At 34.7% G+C, this 19,026-nt stretch overlaps 1 protein-coding gene across 3 annotated transcripts; it reads right to left on the bottom strand.

Annotated features, from left to right (window-relative positions):
• Positions 1–10,240: 10,240 nt before the first annotated feature.
• Positions 10,241–18,741, bottom strand: LOC105954326 (uncharacterized). Of its 3 annotated transcripts, none has more exons than XM_088819816.1 (5): positions 18,588–18,741; positions 12,197–12,472; positions 11,409–11,697; positions 11,239–11,340; positions 10,241–11,016 (listed from the first exon to the last, which is right to left on the bottom strand). In XM_088819816.1, exons 3-5 carry the CDS (start codon positions 11,523–11,525, stop codon positions 10,321–10,323), a joined length of 915 nt encoding a protein of 304 aa, XP_088675942.1. In that variant the 5' UTR covers positions 11,526–11,697; positions 12,197–12,472; positions 18,588–18,741; the 3' UTR covers positions 10,241–10,320. The 3 variants fall into 3 exon arrangements, with proteins under 3 accessions (XP_088675942.1, XP_088675940.1, XP_012833453.2); XM_088819814.1 differs by lacking the exons at positions 10,241–11,016; positions 11,239–11,340; positions 11,409–11,697; positions 12,197–12,472 and adding exons at positions 12,490–13,123; positions 14,047–14,252; positions 14,336–14,441; positions 14,523–17,244; XM_012977999.2 differs by lacking the exons at positions 10,241–11,016; positions 11,239–11,340; positions 11,409–11,697; positions 12,197–12,472 and adding an exon at positions 15,201–17,244.
• Between the last annotated feature and the right edge of the window lie 285 nt (positions 18,742–19,026).

Raw genomic sequence — 19,026 nt, 5'->3', positions numbered from 1 at the left:
AGGACATGAATGCGCATCAAGAAACGTGCACAAAAACACTCGCTACAAAATATACGCACATAAGTAAAAGTACAAAAGCATGCACAAAAGTACTCACGCAAAAGTTCATTCGCAAAAAGGATCATGAAAACACAAACTACAATCCTAGGACATTAATACATATCAACAAACATGCACAAACACATTCGTTCAAATGGACATGCACAAACACAGATGTAAAAAAACATGCGGGAATGGGCATTCGCTACAACGTTCTTAAAAACACGAACTACAACACTAGGACTTTAATAGGCATAACCAAACAACAGCAAAAACACTACATACAAAAGATACCGTGGAGTTTAGAAATAACACTCTACGTTTACGTTTACTTGGATTATTTATGGATTAATTTATATTTCTGTTTTAATTAGTGGATTTAGTATCTTATAGGTACAAATTGATAATTAGGTGTCCATGAAGCAAAAATGACCAAAGAGTAAGAAAATAGTTGCAATTAGGAAAATAAAATCAAATTAGAAGAGAGGATCCCTCAAAATCTTCGGTAGTGTCCACGAAGTCGAGCATAACTTTCTCATCCTGACTCCAAATCAACTGGTTCCGGCGTCATTAGAAAGCTATTTTAGCTGGCTACAATTCCTGTCTAATGTCAAATTTCCAAATTCGGACTCGAACATGGTCAAAATTGGATTCCAAAAGCGATCATGATAATACGTGCTACAGTTCGAGGACACGAATGCGCATAAAAAAAGTGCACAAAAACACTCGCTACAAAAGATACGCACATAAGTAAAAGTACAAAAGCATGCACAAAAGTACTCATGCAAAAGTTCATTCGCAAAAAGTATCATGAAAACACAAACTACATTCCTAGGACATTAATACAAATCAACCAACATGCAAGAACACACTCGCTCAAATGGACATGCACAAATGTACATGTATAAAAACATTCGCAAAAGTGAATTCGCAACAACGTTCTTAAAAACACGAAATACAACACTAGGACTTTAATACGCATAACCAAACAACAGCAAAGACACTAGATAGAAAAGATACAGTGGAGTGTAGAAATAACACTCAACGTTTATGTTTACGTGGATTTTTTTATGGATTAATTTATATTTATGTTTTAATTGGTGGATTTAGTATCTTATAGGTACAAATTGATAATTAGGTGTCCATGAAGCAAAAATGATCAAAGAGTAAGAAAATAGTTGCAATTAGGAAAATAAAATCAAATTAGAAGAGAGGATCCCTCAACAACTTCGGTAGTGTCCACGAAGTCGAGCATAACTTTCTCATCCGGACTCCAAATCAACTGGTTCCGGCGGCATTATAAAGCTATTTTAGCTAGCTACAATTCCTGTCTAATGTCCCCATTCGGGCATTATTGATGGTCCAGGTCATGTTTATTTCTGGCACGACCACCGGTTTGGCGATGGTCCCCTTTCGGGCATTATTGATGGTGGTCGGCTAACGTCAGTTCGTGTGGAGTATTATTTGGATAACGGTCAGTGGGATCGAAAGAAGCTAGCAGAGGATATTCCTTTTGAGTGGATTGATAGGATTTGCTCGGTCCCAATCTCTGGTGCTTCGGGTGATTTGCCCATTTGGAGAGCTTCTTCGGATGGCAAATTTTCCTTGACCTCGGCTTGGGCCTTGATACGACAGCAGCATACCCGTACCCCTCTTCTTCGTATATTTTCGGGATCTTGTCTTACTCCTACAATTTCTATCTTTCTTTGGCGTCTCCTTCTTCAGCGTCTTCCAGGGGATACCAAACTTCAGTCTCGAGGCACCTCTCTTGCCTCGAGGTGCTATTGTTGTCCAGATCCATCTTTTCCTGTGTCGAGTCTTGTATCTCAGTCTGTGGAGTCTCCTTCTGTTGAATCGATTGATGATATCTTCGTGGAGAGCCCAACGGCTAAGAGGGTAGGGCATCATTTTTTCTATCTTTTTGGCTATACACCTGCACACACTACGCACATACCCCAGATTTTACTTTATTGGCAGCACTTCATTTCGCACACACTCGCACACCACACACACATCACGACCATTGTGCCTTGCTTGATCTTATGGTACGTATGGATTGCAAGAAATGACATCAAGCACAAGGATATCACAGTTCGCGCTTTTTCCATCATTTACAGGGTCATCGAGCACATCAGGATTCTTCAACAAACCAACTTACTTTCGGCGGACAGCTGGACTGGCATTCCCCACGTGGCTGATTCTCTTGGCCTATATTACCGAGTCAGAACACCATCTCTCACACCTCATTGAGTTGTTTGGCTTCCTCCGGATCCGGGTTGGGTGAAGCTAAACACAGACGGAGCCCGTAGAGCATCCACCCAGATTGCAGCTATTGGGCCCCGAACAGTATTGTAGCCGAGCTTGCTGCTCTTTCCTCGGGGTTGCGATTTGTTATTCAGAGGCAATTCACTAGAGTTTGGATCGAGCTTGACGCAAAAGTCGTTGTTCGACTTCTTTCGCACACGGACCAAGGTCATTGGAGTCTTCAGAGTTCTCTCACGGTGATCCGCAACTCTCTTTCTACTTTGGAGTACAGGATTACACATATCAACCGGGAGGGCAATACAGTAGCTGATGCATTAGCTAACTTGGGGTGTTAGACCGATTTGGCTCGTACCTTCACAACAGCGGAGCTTTCCCGACCTATTCAACAGATGATTCGGATGGACCAGCTTGGATATCCATCATTTCGACGACAGTCTCGCACATAGGTGCCATGCATTCCACGTTTTTATATTATTGGCAATTTAGGAATTTTCGTGAACTTTACATGTTAGGAAGGGTTCGGGTGATTATGGATTGTTTGGGTCTAACAAGACTAGACTGTTTGCCGAATGGTGCCACACATTTCGCAGCCGTTATACCTGTTTCGCCCATTTTTGGCGAAAGTGTAAGTGGCCTCGGCTGTTGTGGTGAGGCGAACGGTCTACCTTGGTCTTCCCCGACCTTCTATGATCATTCCCACCCCGTCCTTTTTTATTATTTGGGCCACCTGTTTTGCCCGTATTCTTAACGTTTTGTTAGTTAGCTATTGTCTTTTGTTTGTCAATTGCTATTATTAGCCATATGTTGGGCAGTAGCAATTTGATCGAAACTCATTATGTACTTCTTAAATTTTGTTTTATAAACAGGTAGGGGGTCAAGCCTAACCCCCAACCCTCATCGGGTGTCGTTCTCTTAAAAAACAAAAAAAAAAAATTATGTCTAATGTCCAATTTCCAAATTCGGACTCGAACATGGTCAAAATTGGATTCCAAAAGCGATCATGAAAATACGTGCTACAGTTCGAGGACACGAATGCGCATCAAAAAATGTGCACAAAAATACTCGCTACAAAGGATACGCACATAAGTAAAAGTACAAAAGCATGCACAAAAGTACCCACGCAAAAGTGCATTCGCAAAAAGGATCATGAAAACACAAACCACTACACCATTTAAGACATTTTCCAATGGATATATTATGTTAGATAAAAATTTTCTAACGATGGAAAACCGTTAGAAAATGCGTGTTAGAAATACATAGCAAAAATATGCTAACGGATTTAACCGTTAGCAAATATATTCAAACCGTTAGAATAATATAAGAAAATGGTTAGAAAGATAATCATATCTAACAGCATTATCCGTTAGTGTTGAATTTGAATGCCTATCAAAGTCCACTCATCTGTTGAGACTAGGGGTGGAAATCGGACGGATCGGATCGAATTTGGGTGTTTCGGAAAATTTCCGATTTTTTTCGGAAGTCCAAAACGCCTTCCAATTCCGATTCCGATTTTTTCGGAATTCAAAAATTGATTCCGATTCCGATTTTTTCGGAATTTTCGGAAAATCGGAATTTTTCGGAAATCTTCATTTTCGGAATTTTCGGAATTTTTCGGAAATTTTTCGGAAATTTTCGGAATTTTCCCAAAAAAAAAAAAAAAAAATTAATTTTGAGTTTTGACTCTTGTATGTTTTAGAAAATTAAAAAATAATAATATGTCCAAATATATATATATATATATATATATATATATATATATATATATATATATATATATATATATATATATAATAAATGGAAAAATATTAGTAATATACTAATATATATTACTAGTAATTAGTACAGACTGCGAATAGTTATAGACATATAGTATATATTATATATAGTAATAAATATTTATAATAATTAGAAAAATCGGAATAAATCGGAAATAATCGGAAATAATCGGAATAATTTCGGATCGGAAATCGGAAATTCCGAAATTCTGTTATGTATTTCCGATTCCGATCCGATTTTTTTCGGAATTTTCGGAAATCGGAATTTCGGAATTCGGAATTGAAAAAGTCGTTCCAAAATCGGAATATTTCGGATCGGATTCGGCGGAAATCGGAATTTTCGTTCCAATTTCCACCCCTAGTTGAGACAGACTACATGTTACGACATTAGGTGACGTAACAGAATTGTTGTGTTGTCACAGTAATAAATCTACGAAAAGCAGAATAAAGAACACAACAATTTAATGTGGTTCGGATACAAACGTACCCTACATCCACGAGGACTTGCAAAACTAGTTCAGATTTAAGTGTACATTAATAGGACTTAATAAAACACTAAAGACTCCCTCTTTATGTGATACGCCGTTCTTGCACACGACTCGAACTTGTTGATAATCAAAGCAATTCCTCCTCCGCACTCTTGGACTTCCTCCAATGTTGAACTTCCTTCAAACGGCGGATCGACCTCTCCCGAGATCTTTTAAGCACTTCTCCCGAAACGCCGATCTTCTTTATGGCCTGGTAGAAGAAACCTGTTCTGTTGCCACACCTGCCGTGCAGACAGGGCTGCAGCACGGGCTGCACCCTTCAAAGCCTTTATGCTGGGATTTTTCTTATTAAAGCTCCATCGGACTCATATGAGGTTGAGGGCCTTATATAGGCACGAAATCTCCACCCTAAACCTAACTTGGGCCCTAAGAAATCGATTTAACTAGGTAATAGAATCCTAGTCGATTTCTACTTCTATTCTAGATAAGTACAAAAGATACCTACCTAGAATATAATACATGGAAATAAATCTAAGTCCTAATAAAAATATTAGAAGAATAGGACTCTAATTAATTCCAAAATAAACATGGAAAACAAATCTTTGCCAATCTTTAATTTCCACGTATGGTGGATTTCTTCAATCTTCACAAACGGAAATTTGGTGCCAACAATCTCCCCCTTTGGCATAGATTGGTTAGAATCCATGTTTAACAAGAACTCCCCCTGCAGATGAGATTTACTCCCCCTGCAACACAGATGCCACTTTTCTTCACCCGTCTGGTCTTCTATCAGAGTGTCCCATCACGGGGCACGTTACAACGCAGCGGAATGGGGTGAATGCCGTGACAGACTTCCGTCTCAACCTTCCTTGTGAACACACGTCATCCAATAAGCAAATCAAACAAATCAAAACCCAAAATCGGACACTAAGTATATCTAGTGACCCGCTCTGATACCAATTGTTGAATTTGAATGCCTATCAAAGTCCACTCATCTGTTGAGACAGACTACATGTTACGACATTAGGTAACGTAACAGAATTATTGTGTTGTCACAGTAATAAATCTACGAAAAGCAGAATAAAGAACACAACAATTTAATGTGGTTCGGATACAAACGTACCCTACATCCACGAGGACTTGCAAAACTAGTTCAGATTTAAGTGTACATTAATAGGACTTAATAAAACACTAAAGACTCCCTCTTTATGTGATACGCCGTTCTTGCACACGACTCGAACTTGTTGATAATCAAAGCAATTCCTCCTCCGCACTCTTGGACTTCCTCCAATATTGAACTTCCTTCAAACGGCGAATCGACCTCTCCCGAGATCTTTTAAGCACTTCTCCCGAAACGCCGATCTTCTTTATGGCCTGATAGAAGAAACCTGTTCTGTTGCCACACCTGCCGTGCAGACAGGGCTGCAGCACGGGCTGCACCCTTCAAAGCCTTTATGCTAGGATTTTTCTTATTAAAGCTCCATCGGACTCATATGAGGTTGAGGGCCTTATATAGGCACGAAATCTCCACCCTAAACCTAACTTGGGCCCTAAGAAATCGATTTAACTAGGTAATAGAATCCTAGTCGATTTCTACTTCTATTCTAGATAAGTACAAAAGATACCTAACTAGAATATAATACATGGAAATAAATCTAAGTCCTAATAAAAATATTAGAAGAATAGGACTCTAATTAATTCCAAAATAAACATGGAAAACAAATCTTTGCCAATCTTTAATTTCCACGTATGGCGGATTTCTTCAATCTTCACAAACGGAAATTTGGTGCCAACAGTTAGAAATAGTTTTCTAACGGTTAGTTTTCTAACACTGTAGCCAAATGCCTAACGGATATAACCGTTAGCAAATAATTAATCCTAACGATTATATCCATTAGAAATATATTTATAACAGTTTAGTTGTAACACGCTATACAGATTTGTAACGGGTATAACCGTTAGAGATGTAAGAGTACTATAAAAAAATGAATATTACTAACGTTTATATTTGTTACAAATATGTTTGTAATGGTTTTCATTCTAACAGCCTTAATTAAAATACTAACGGATAGTCTGTTAGAATATTATATATAAATATATATATATATATATATATATATATATATATATATATATATATATATATATATATATATATATATATATATATATATGTAACACCCCACCTTTCCAAAACTCGAAATTCCTAAAACCCGAGAATAATATTCCTAACTCGAGAAAACCCTTAGGAAATATTATTACGTGATTATATGCATTACGTGAATTTAATTATGTTACTTGCGTGAATAATTACGTGCACTATTATATATGTGACTTATATGATTTAAATTCTCGAATATTAAAAATACTATGAAATTTCGTGAATTACGTAGTTTATGTGAATAATTGCGTATTCTTATTTTATTTGATAAATTATTTGAAACTTGGTAAACTATGTGAATTATATACATATATATACTCGTACATACATGCATGCATACGTATACATACATTTATACTAATACTTGCATTATACATTTGAATATATATATATATATATATATATATATATATATATATATATATATATATATATATATATGTCCGAAATTGTGTGTGTGTGTGTTCGGATATATGTGTGTGTGTGTTAAGATGCAAGTTGTGATTTAAATTAAATAAATAAATTATGTGTAATTAGGCATGCACTTACACTTGGCAAATGCTAATCATTTTAGCTAAGCCTACACTCTACCTTCATTAGTAAGATGAAGAGACACCTTCATCTCTTTTCCTTCCAACACCTCCACACTTACTTGTCTCTCTCTCCCTTCTCCACCGAGACAAACCACCACCACCATCGGCCTCTCCTCTCTCCACCTCATTTCTCATTTTCAAAGAAAACCCCAAAATTAAAATGAGAGTTCCTTATTTAACTCTAGCCTTGGAATACTCCAAGAACACCATCAAGACCACTTGCCTTCTTTCGGGAGATGTCAACTCCTCCCTCCTTGAAGCTCACACCATTTCTTTCACAATCAAGGTGGCTTGGTTGGACTTTGGTGCTTGAAAGCTTTCCTCTCCTTTCGGTTATTTTGCTTTCTTCGATTTTAAGGTAAGAAATTTCGATTTCTTGCTGCAATTAAAGGGCATCAATAGTATGAAAATTATTTTCATAAAATTTTAAAAGATTGGGAAAGATTTCGAAAATTTAGGGGTTTTTGAAGAAAAATGGAAAATGAGTGTTTCTTGTTAATTTCTTGTTCTTGCATGCATCATCTAAGTTGATAGTGGTTAGATACAACTTTTATTGGCCAAAAGCCTTAAGAAATTTCAGATTTCAAAAAGGGGTTTTCAAGAAAAAGGCATTTTTAACTTTTTGTGGTTGCATGTGTAGATCTTCGAAAGTTTGGGCCAAATCTGTAATTTTTGTAAAGTCTGTCCGAAAAATGCTTTCAAAACTTTTTTCCATCATTTATTGAACAAAAATTTCGGATTTAAAGAATTTTTGTAAGAAAAAGTTGATTTTGAAATTCTAGTAGGCTTGCATGTGTAGATCTAGAAATTTTGGGGCAAATTATGTAATTTCCGAAATTTCTGCATAAGGTAACTTTTCAACTTCATTTTCTGCATCTAGTAAAGTGGAATTTCAGATTTGTTAGGGGTTTTCATGAAAAAGTTGATTTTGAACTTCTAGTGTGGTTGCATGTGTAAATTTTGAAACTTTTGGGTCAAAACTGCAATTTCCGAAAAGTCTCTCATTTTTAAAGTTTGGATCTGTTTTTCAGCAAGTATTAGATATGAAAAAGTTTTACTTAACAAGTTTTTAATTCAATTAGAGTTATATTAGAGTTTTGGATTTTTAAATTGAAAAAGGGATTTTCCTAGTTTTTAATTTCAAGAAAATTCGAAACTTTGTAAAACTTTAAAATAATTTCAGAATCTGGAATTTGAGTCAGTTAGGGGTTCTAGGATTTAATTTGAGAATTTTTGGAATTAGTTTGCTAATATTTCGAAATTAGGATAATTGCATGTCATTTACATATGTTTTGTGCTTTAAGTGTTCATGTTTTGAATTAATGGTCATGAATTATGAATTTTAGTATTTTTGCACTTTGATTTGCTGCTGGATGTGTTTAATGGCTGTGAGGAATTGATTGAAATGGATTCTTACCTAGAAGTGGTAATAAGTCCATTTAATGAGAATTGAAAAAAAGGGGAATTTGTTCCTAAGTTTAATTGATGAGTAATTAGTGATGTTTAATGTGTTGATTGTACATGTTTGTGTGCTGAATATGTGTGAGTGTGTGTGCTGAATGTGCATGTGGTGTGTTTATATGTGAGAATTTGGGATTTTTGCCCAAATTGTAAATGTGTGGTAAATTGTGGTATTTGTGTGATTTGTGGCACTTGATTGATATTTGTGATGTCATGTGTGGGTTATAGCATTATTTCGAAAAGTTGCATTAAATAATTTTTATTTGAAAGGTTAATGGAATATCGGGTAATAAACAACTCGGATATAGTGGGCCGGTATCCAACTAGGATGATGTGGTAGTGGTTTGATTCCACTTAGTGAAAACGGGCTCGTAACAGGTTTATTACTCGGTACAGAAATTAATCTTTCACGGATCCGATAAAACGAAAATGTATTTTCATGATTTTCACAAAAAGGGCATTTTAGTCATTTTGCATAATTATGTGATTTTGTTAAATGATGTATGTTCGTGAGATATGTGAATTGATCGATTGCCTTGTGTTGTGTGCGGATTGTGGGTAAGACCGGGTATACAATATTATATATTATGTATAACGTATTTCCAAAGTTTGATATTACTCGGATTTCTTACTGAGCTTTATAGCTCATATAGATGTCTTTTAATTGCAGGTAGTAGTAATCCTCAACCGGGATGGATCGAGTAGTGGATCGAGGTCTTGCCCGGGGTTTTGGAAGACGTACGAGGACCTATGAACGATGCTAGACTTTTGGTTATTTTTCTTTTGGTGGTGTAACCCTAAAACCGTAATATTTCCTTTTCGTACTTTTGAACCCATTTTCGTTATGAATCGTACCTAATTCCTACTTTAATATCGTAAGTTTCGTAATTTGCTATTTTCATGCCTTCGTTAGAAAACTTCGAATTATTCACCAAAATAACCTTTTCGAACTCTGATTTGTTCTCGAACCGAAAAATGTTTAGTGAGAATGTAGCACTCGAATAAGAAACCTCCTTTCGAAACTTATTTCCAAACCAAGCTTTGTATTCGGCTAAAGCAATCCAACAAAGTTTTCGAAAATGCAAAGCCTTCAACACCCAAAGGAAGAATATTTTTAATAATTGCATTTTCACCCCATTCCAATGTTTCAAAAATTACAAAGAGATCCTTTACTTCCGCTAGTTTAATAAATATTCCGATAAACTGGTTCGATTTATCGCCCATCTAGAAGGGGGGTGCTACAATATATATATATATATATATATATATATATATATATATATATATATATATATATATATATATATAATCAATAAGAAAAATACAAGATTGTCATTCAATCAAGCTAGTAATGTATCATAATTAATTATCCACCATCATATAAAAACTAACCCAAAGTATAAAAAAATACTCAAGTACAATCTTGTTCAAAATAGAAAAAAAATCATGTATCATCAAGAAAGTAAATAAGTTTTCCACCGTGTGCAAATATATCAAAAATATCCTGAGCAAGACTAAAAAAAAAAGAGTACAGAAACTCAAATGCCTACTAACCAATTTTCTAACCAAATCACATAACCCCCTTGAATAAACCCAGCCAAAGTATCATAACCCCCTTGAGGAGGATCCCACAAACGAGCGCTGGGATCAATTACTTCTTCTATGTAGACTTTCTTTTCTTCACTTCTAACATTTTTGAAGTGACATGTCTTAGATGTGCTATCTGTTACAATATACCCCTTTGCAATTTTTCGACAAAACTTATCACATAAGAACACTCCACGATTTTCAGTGCTAGTATTCGCTGGGGAGGGGAGTGATGCACCAACATTACCAGTAACATTGTTCACATTTTCAGTTGGATAAATAGGAAGACTAGTTGAATTGGATCCAAGCTCACTTGAAGGTGTAGGTGGACAACCAATTTTGTCAGTTTTTGAAAATAAAGAACGAATTATACCTTCAAGGCCATCAATTCTTGCGAGTATCTCATTCTTCCCATCATTAGCATCTTTGATAGCTTTATCTTTTTGTTGAAGTTTCGACTTTGCTACAGCAAGATAATTTAGTTGCTTCTTACTGATGTGGGAACCTATGCCACAAATTCCTCCCTTCTTCTCTTTTCCAAATACCTCTGTTAACTCGTCATTATCAATGTCTTCATAACTGTCCATACATTCTTCTCCGCTTAAGCTTTGACTTTTTCTTTTACTGGTAGCAGTCTTTACTTGCTTCTGTTGTAATCAAGTGATAAATATTTTACCATATAGTAAAACAATATAAAGTGAAAAGTGTGTTACTACAAATAGCCAAATACTTCCTAGAACATAAAAATATAGAGATGGCTAATGCTAAATTTTTGCAGTATATTCATTGCTAAAGTAACAAGTAGTAATAACAAGTTTTGAAGTTCAAAAAATTTAAATAAAAAAGTACTAGACGAATACATTACATACATATTTACTTTTCGTACTTTCCAAAATCCTCCCATCAGCATGTTCATGCGCTGCCAACCATTTTTCAGCTCGAGAAATTTGAATTGACGGATTTTCTTGTAGCTGAACAATTCAATAAATTAGCTCAAGAAAAGAAAGTAAGAATTTGAAATTAATGAAAGGATACATACCATCAAGTATTCTTTTTGAGCGTAAGTGCGACGGCCAAGGCAATGAGAAAACGTCGACTTTTTTCGATTGTTTTTTATTTTTTTCATTTTGATCCTCCTTTTTTGGGTCCTTCTCATTTTCTACAAACCTTCTCCAAATAATTGGGTCAATACCTTTTGGCTCAGCTTGTGGAGGATTGTTCTTTAAAAAAACTCTCATTGAATTTTTGTGCGTTCTAAACTTTTGGGACCACGTCTTCTCTGCTAGTGGTCGAGCCACATGTGATGGAACATCCGGTTCAACTTCACCCTACGAAAAAATAACAATGCGAATTAAGAACACTAAGAAATTAATTATTTATATGAAAATAATTAATCATATCATACAACTCTGTGTTATAATTGCAAAGGAATATCACCATAATATTACTTAAACAATAAACACCGTACCAAACTAATGAAAACCACCTACAGTTTAATTAATATTTCCATGATTTCCACTTAAACATTTAAGAGCCAAATATTTAGGAGACAAGTTAAATAATATAGTAATCCATATTCAATAGCCCAGGTCCAAATATGACAAATATATGAGTAGTATTGTTTCTACACAAGTAATAGAGTATAAAATAATATAAAGACATGATTCAAATTCGAAAAACAACAAGTCATAAACAACTGTATAAATATGTTACTATCATAAAATTGTTAAACCATGCTTCTGCCATAATCGATGAATATGTAATATTAAGGTGTTTAATATAGATGAAGGCACATGTGTACTAAACTAAGTTTAAAATTAGAATTACCATCAATGCATTCCAAACATCATCTTTGAAGTTGTTCGGCACATCTCTAAAATCCTTGTAGCTAATTGGAATGTGAGCTCTCACAAAATCACCTGTACGCGAACTCCATTGCTTCGAGTGATCACCTACAACCCCTCCATCATATTCAATTGTGATTTTTTTCTTACCTTTTGGGGGTTTGTTTCCTGACGATTCGAACATGGATGAATCTGAAGCAGATGGATTAAGAAAATTACAATCCGAATTACCTGCACTGGTTGACATAATTTTGGATATCTGACATTTAAAAAAAACTGTTAGGCCATTTAGATTAGAAATAAAAATGAACATCTACGACATATATATCAGCAAATGCTTACGAACTTTATTACGATATATTATTTCAAGTTCCTAAGTTATTGTTATCATACCAATATCTATTCAAAGCACACAAGTAAAATTAATAATAGCAAAAACAAAAACTATTATATTTAAAAACGGAACTATTTTCGTCTTTAAAATAAAACAAATAATACACAAATTAAAATTTATGCAGATCTGTGTTGCTTCAACAATTCTTCCAAGTGAGGTTGGTCTTCAAGTGTAGATTGAAAGCTCGTTGGTGTCTCTAACTCGTCTACACGACTGGTCAATCTCTTTGGTGAATGCAAAACCACCCACCAACTACGATTTTTTAGGTCTTTTGAGTTGAATACTTGAGTTGCCTCAGAAGCAAGAATAACGGGCTCATCTAACTCACTACTACAACTCTTGAACTTATCAAAATTAACCATCACAAGATTGGAATCAGGACAATGCTTACAACCATTAACTTTGTCTTCAACTCTCACCCAATCACAATAAAATACCACCTCTTTAAAAAGTGTACAGTCCAATTCAAGAATTTGTTTGATAACTCCATACCACATAGTCCAAGCATCCTTAAGCCTTTTGATACGATCCAGAGATGCTCCATGACAAAGAATTGGAAGACGCGAAAGCGTACGAGTTTAAAGACATTATTCGAGCTGTCCATGGAGAGTAAAGGGCTGAATAAGACTATTGAAGAGTCCGTGGCTTGGAATTGGAAGAAAAGAAAGAGAAGAAGTCGTTGGACAAGTCGAATTCCATGCATCCGAGATTCTCGCCTATTCTGGCAGGGTTTACCATTCGGGTTATAACTCTCGCATCCGAAGTCCGATTGAGATGATTCAAAATGATTCGGAAAGCTAACTGAAAGATCTACAACTTTCATGTTTTGAGAAAAGAGATATTCGAAGTGGAACAGTGTCGAAATTGAGCTTTAATTGCATGCACGTGCACAGCCCAATGTCGCGAGATTAGAAGGGTGATCAAGAAGCCGACTTGAAGATCAAGTTATTTAGTTTACTTATTCACGTTTTTAATTTAGGTTTTATTATGTTTTTATTATTTTAGAGTCTTTTATGGTTAGGATTTGCTTATTTACATGTTTCCTTATTATAGTTTAGGTAGGAGTCCTTTTCCTTGTGAAAAAGGAGTCTTTTTAGACCTTATAAATACGTTGCCAATTTGGCTTATTTTAGAAGACGGATTTTAATGAATATTTGAGTATTTTGAGAAATCAATTCTCCTTCGCTGTTCTACAGCATTCTTCGGGATTTTACAAGTGGATTCTTGTAACTTTCTTAGCGACATAATATTGGTTTCTGGTTCTTTATAACCACGGGGTCAATATTCCACCTTGATAATAATGGTTTCTAGCTCTTTATAGCTATGGGGTCATTGTTCCGTGCTTCCGCCAAACTTGAATCTTTGTTTTTGGGTGTTTTCGATCTTGCTTCCGCGTAGGGTATTGGGTCTCGTAACAAGTTCTACGGGGTTCGTATCACCTTTTATCACCTTTTTTTGCCCTAAATGTAGTCCATGCCTTCATACATACACCGCTATCCTGAGTAACAACAATGTCGTCATGGTACTTAGGTGAAAACACAAAACCATTAACGCGGTATTTTTTGTATGACTTAGCCTCGTGCCTTGGTCCTTGAACTAATCGCCACAACATTGCCTTTGTCTCCGTCTCTTTAGACAACAACAACTGGGTAATTGAGTGAATAATATAAGTTAAAAATAATTTATACTCCATAAACTAAACTAAGTTAGTCCTACTAATAATACTACCTTTTCGTATAACCAGGGGATAAACGAAGTTTGAAGTTCTACTTCTGTCTTCATGGTCCCTTTTCCTTTGCCGTGCAAAGTGGACTTTAAAAAATCTTTATATTCTCTGAATTTCATATACATATGGTTTTATAAATTAAATATATCTTGATCTCAATTGCTTAAGAAATATTACAAGAAAACAAACCTATAGTATTCATCAAGTCCATCAACCTCAAGTCGAAAAAGCATCCATCTACGTATTTGTTGAAATTGTTGGGGTTCTAACTTTATAACAACATCGTCGAGTAAAGGACCTTCATCAGAAAATTCTCCATTTTCCTCCAAAAAAGCTTGCCGAGTACGTTTGTGATTTCCATCAAGTGAATTTGGCATATATTCCATACAGTACCTAACGGATTCTCCAACAATGTACGACTCAGCAATAGATCCTTCAATATACCTCTTGTTACTAGGTATGTCTTTGAAGTCTTTCATTTGCCTATTCATGCGATTATAATAATAATAATAATATTACACTATAAATAAAAAACTAATAATGTTGTTGATATAAGAAAAATTAGAACTTAGTAAAAATTGCGTACCGTTCAAAAGGAAACATCCAACGTGGTCCAACAGGTCCACAAATTAATGCTTCATCAGCTAGATGTACCATAAGGTGGATGCTAATATCGAAAAAAGATGGCGGAAAATATTTTTCCAACACACATAATGCCTCTACAACCATGTATTTGGCTCTTTGGATATCCTTTCTTATCATTATTTTAGAGCACAATAGGTTGAAAAATAAGCTTATCTGCTGGATAGCTCTACGCAAGTCTCGATATTTCGGAAATGCATGTTGAAGCAATACCGGTAACAAATATTCCACAATAACATGATAATCATGTGATTTTATTGAATGCAAACTAGGAGGATTAACAGATACAATATTGCTCAAGTTAGATGAAAAATTAGAAGGGAGTTTCAAATCCTTCAAAATTTGACAAAATTGATGTTTCTCGTCTTTATCCAAGAGAAATGGGGCTTTTGGTTTTATCATTCTCCCTGTTTGGTCATTTACCTGCATCCACTGACCACTGTGCATACCAATTTCCTTCATATCCAGGCGCGCATTTATAGTATCCTTAGATTTGAGTTTATCATCTTAAATTGTGCATATTAAATGCTCCGCCACATTCTTCTCCGTGTGCATCACATCAAGAACATGTGTAACTTGATGCGAGCTCCAATATTGCAAGTCAAAGAAGATAGACCTTTTATACCATGATTCTACAGCTTCAGCTTCACCACTTTCGTCAATGCCCATCTTTCTTTTTTTTGCTGAATTTTTTTTGTCTTCCCAGGTACATACTTTACCTTACTTAATTTCTCCTAAAGTGCATCCCCGTTCAATTGAGAAGGAGGGCATCTATATTCAGTTGACTTTAGTGACAAATATCCGCTCTTCCTGAATGGGTGATCCATGTTAAGAAATATGCGATAGTTTGTATAAACTATCTTCCTACTATGATTTAGGTGGATAGATGGAGTATTATCTCCACAAATGGGACACGCTTTGTAACCATGTTTTATACATCCAGATAAATTCCCATAAGCTGGAAAGTCATGAATTCCCCATAGCAACATTGCTTTTAGCGTGAAACGTTGTTTTTCATGCATATCAAAAGCCGAAACTCCTTTCTCCCACAATAGTTTCAACTCATCTACAAGGGGTTCAAGGAATACATCAATATCTTGACCTGGTGCTTTTGGTCCAGGAATTAACAACGACAATATTTGGAATTCCCGTTTCATGCACAATGAAGGTGGAAGATTATAAGGCACCATGATCACTGGCCAACAACTATAACTTGATGATTGAATACCACGCGGATTAAACCCATCCGTTGCAATTCCTAAGAAAATATTACGTCGTTCGTTTGAAAATTCTGGCCATTTATTTTTAAACCTTTCCCACTGTGGAGAGTCAGATGGATGTCGCATAAAATCCCATGAAGATGTTGATCGATCATGCCATGTCATCTCATGTGCTATCCATGGTATAGTGTAAAATCTAACTAACCTTGGAATTAAAGGAAAATGTCTTAATACTTTTAAAGGTTCCTTACTAACTCTCCCTCCATTTTTTACTCTTACAGTATATCTCGGTTCACCACATTGAGGGCATTGCTCATTATCTTCATTATGTTTCCAAAATAAGACACAATTATTGATACATGCATGAATAAAATTGGCTTTCATCCCCAAATCTTTCATCATTCTCTTCATTTGTGGATACTTATCTGGCAAGGTGTTGTCCTTAGGAAGCCATCTTTTCAAGATGGCCAAAAGTGCTGTCACACTATTGCCAGACCAGCCAAATTGTTTTTTAAGATTATGCAATTCCACAATGGCAGAAAGTGTTGTCTCTGGGCCCTCACACGAGGTGTATAACTTCTCAGATGATAATCTCTTATATTCATCGTACTTCTCACTACCAGGATGTTGTTCTTCTAAAACTTCTGTTTGATTGTCACCCCCGAAATCGTATTCTTCATGCAATCCGTAAGCTGCATCTACCAGGTTTCCCATATCTTTCCCTCCAACCAAGATATCTTCTACGATGTTATCTTCACGAACATCTTCGACAATTGGATTATTAATTGAATTCGTAAAAGGTTTTTCGCCGTGCAAAGCCCATAACGTATATGACTTGTCAATGCCAGACCTGACAAGATGTTTTCTAACATTTACAGGGCTATGTCGCTTCTTATTTCGACATTTTACACATGGACAAGGTATTGTTGCCAATTGTCCAACAATACTTCTACTAGCAAATTGAAGAAACTCTTCAACTCCCTTCGTGTATATCCGACCACCTCTATCACTTTCAGACATCCATTCTTTACTAATGGGGTTTGACATAGCTTTTGTACATTATATATATACACACACATAAATAAAAATAAATTAAGTAACATGAGAATAGCCATTTACGAAGATATGAAAGTCATAAAAATTAATTAATAGCCACTACAATGCAAAAATAATTCAGCCTTTTTCGCATATAGAAAATATAATCATATAACGATTTCCTATAGTTATGCAAGCAAAATCGACTAACACGTCATATTGGACATATCTAATGTCAATTGACTTAATTATCTAACATTTTTGGACTATTCCAACTCTTCAAACTCTAGATTATAAGTGCCAAAATATTGGCTACTGAATTCAGTAACTATATAAACTAATCAACTCGTTATAGCCTATAAAAATGGCAGTAAAAAAGCTATAAGATTGTGATATAGAGTAACAGACTAACATATTGTATCAGTTTTTAAATTTTCTTTATTGGTGTAGTATAACAACAGACTAACATATTATATTATTATTAGGAATTTAGGAGTTATATAAATATATTGTACTCTTCAAGCCTTAGATTTACAGTCATAAAAACCACCAATAATTAACTTTTAGATATATTATGCAGTTGAAATAGCTTTTAGTACACCAGAAAAAAATGAATTATATTTCAAAATGGTAATTAATTTTCTTTCGTATATATATATTACTCATTTTGTTAAAATAAAATTTTCAGCAAAAGCCTTTCTCTCAAAGCAAACATCTGTTTTACTATCTCAGCAACAAGGCTACACATTTTTCCACAATATATTTACCCCTGAATATACATGTACTGTCTATTAATATCAATAGTAAGCACCAATATAATATCCTCTTAAACTATAGTTTTACTCTATACTTATTATTTGGAGTTATGCTAAGCTAATAGGCAAAAATCAGGAACCTCACATGGATTATACATGAAAACTCATAATATTAGGTTTTGTTACGAACAGTAATTTTGATGTCTACATAAACAATTGAATAAAGAACTTCTGATTGTTTCCAATTACAAGTAGAAAAAATTCAATCTGATCTAGTTCTTCTCCATACACTACTCATTACAATCTTATATATAGATGCATATATATGACAAACTCTAGGAATATTTGTCTAACCAATTACAAGAATAGTAAAATTTAGAGCACACAGACAATTTTTTGTAGTTTAAACCAAATAGTTCTACATCACTTTTTTCCCAGTCGTACACAACAATAATAGGCACAAATAATTCAAGGGCAACCATATCATCAAATCAGAAGAAAAAAAAAACAATCGATTAATTCAATCCCTATTCATAGGCAAAAATAACCCCACTAAAGAATCACAAAAATGATAGAAAAAATCTAAACCCAAACAATCGTACCTTTTCTTGTAGAGCGACTACGTTTTTAGAAGAAGAAACAAAGAATTCTCCTCGGCAGCCGTAGATGATGAGCGAGAGATAAACTGGAAAAAAAATGAGAATTGAGTAGTTAATGGGGTGAGGGAAGTAGAATTGGAAGAAAGGGGGAAACGTGGTCAAAATAGAGGGAAATAAAATATATTTTAGGGTATATTTTACTTTTATTTATTTATTTATTTATTTATATATATATATATTAAATATATTATAATATTATAATATATAAAATATATACGGTTACAATTAAAATTTTAATATAATATATATAATATATATAAGAGATAATAAATTTAGAATACAAGTTATGTTAAATTTGTATCTAACACTTAAATACCGTTACAAATATATTTTCAATTAAAAAAATATATTTAATATTAATAGTAACACATAAATTTATATT

This window comes from Erythranthe guttata, chromosome 1, assembly GCF_056151865.1.
Source record: "Erythranthe guttata isolate IM_541 chromosome 1, IM_541, whole genome shotgun sequence".
NCBI classification, from domain to species: Eukaryota; Viridiplantae; Streptophyta; class Magnoliopsida; order Lamiales; family Phrymaceae; genus Erythranthe; species Erythranthe guttata.
Note: the sequence above shows the minus strand (reverse complement) of the source record. Positions and strands in the feature narration are given on the sequence as shown.

Excerpts from the sequence above, each read along its gene's own strand:
- LOC105954326 (XM_012977999.2), bottom strand. The coding sequence starts at position 17,242 with ATGTCAAACCCCATTAGTAAAGAATGGATGTCTGAAAGTGATAGAGGT.